Source organism: Trichechus manatus, unplaced genomic scaffold, assembly GCF_000243295.1.
Source record: "Trichechus manatus latirostris isolate Lorelei unplaced genomic scaffold, TriManLat1.0 scaffold00128, whole genome shotgun sequence".
In the NCBI taxonomy this organism is placed as follows: domain Eukaryota; kingdom Metazoa; phylum Chordata; class Mammalia; order Sirenia; family Trichechidae; genus Trichechus; species Trichechus manatus.
The window spans coordinates 2,107,754-2,108,394 of NW_004444064.1; the positions used below are offsets into that span (position 1 = coordinate 2,107,754).

The 641-nt window shown below is 52.9% G+C and overlaps 1 protein-coding gene across 1 annotated transcript in view; it reads right to left on the minus strand.

Annotated features, from left to right (window-relative positions):
- Positions 1-536, minus strand: part of LOC111822087 (pericentrin-like) — a 5,060-nt gene extending 4,524 nt beyond the window's left edge. The window contains exons 1-2 of the mRNA XM_023739101.1: positions 527-536; positions 377-453 (exon numbers count right to left, since the gene is read on the minus strand). Of these exons, the coding sequence (XP_023594869.1) occupies positions 377-453; positions 527-536 (87 nt within the window). The remainder of the gene's footprint in view (positions 1-376; positions 454-526) is intronic.
- Positions 537-641: the final 105 nt, after the last annotated feature.

The window sequence follows — 641 nt, forward strand, 5'->3', positions numbered from 1 at the left end:
CGCTAGGGCGTGCCCACTGCCCCCACACACGTGGCCTGTTCCACAGTCCAACCTCTCTCCGCCCCCAGCACGCATCACGGCGCAGCGCGAGGTCTGTGGGGCCTGGCAGGCGAGAGTCAGGCAAGGCATGGGCACCTTCACCCTCCATGAGAAGTCGACATTAAACAGGAAAAAAGCTCTTCTGACCACTCAAACTGTATAAATAAGAGACAGCTTTGCCTCTAAAGAAAGCACGATGCATCTTCTATCAGCACATTCCGTCAACGCTCTCACTGGATTTTAGCTGAGGGTTTTTTGGGGGGTAGTGAGTTGGAGGGATGGAAAGAAGAGGAAGAATATACACAGAAGTACAATCTCCTGATCAATCACAGTGTACCTCAATTAGCTGGGCATTTTTCTCCACTTCTGATTCTAGCTTCTCCTTCAGCTCAGCTGCAACGAAAACAGAAGTGACTCAGGGCAGGCAGTGTTCAGCCACCCCACACCCAGTCACCGGGAGAGACCCCACTGTCTGCTGGCTGCTCACAGGGCCGCATCTCTGATGAAGCAGACCGTGCTGATACCTGGCTTCCAAACAACACACTGTGTGCAGGGCAGAACAGAGACAGAGAATCTAGTCACACACATCCACCTGTTGAGCA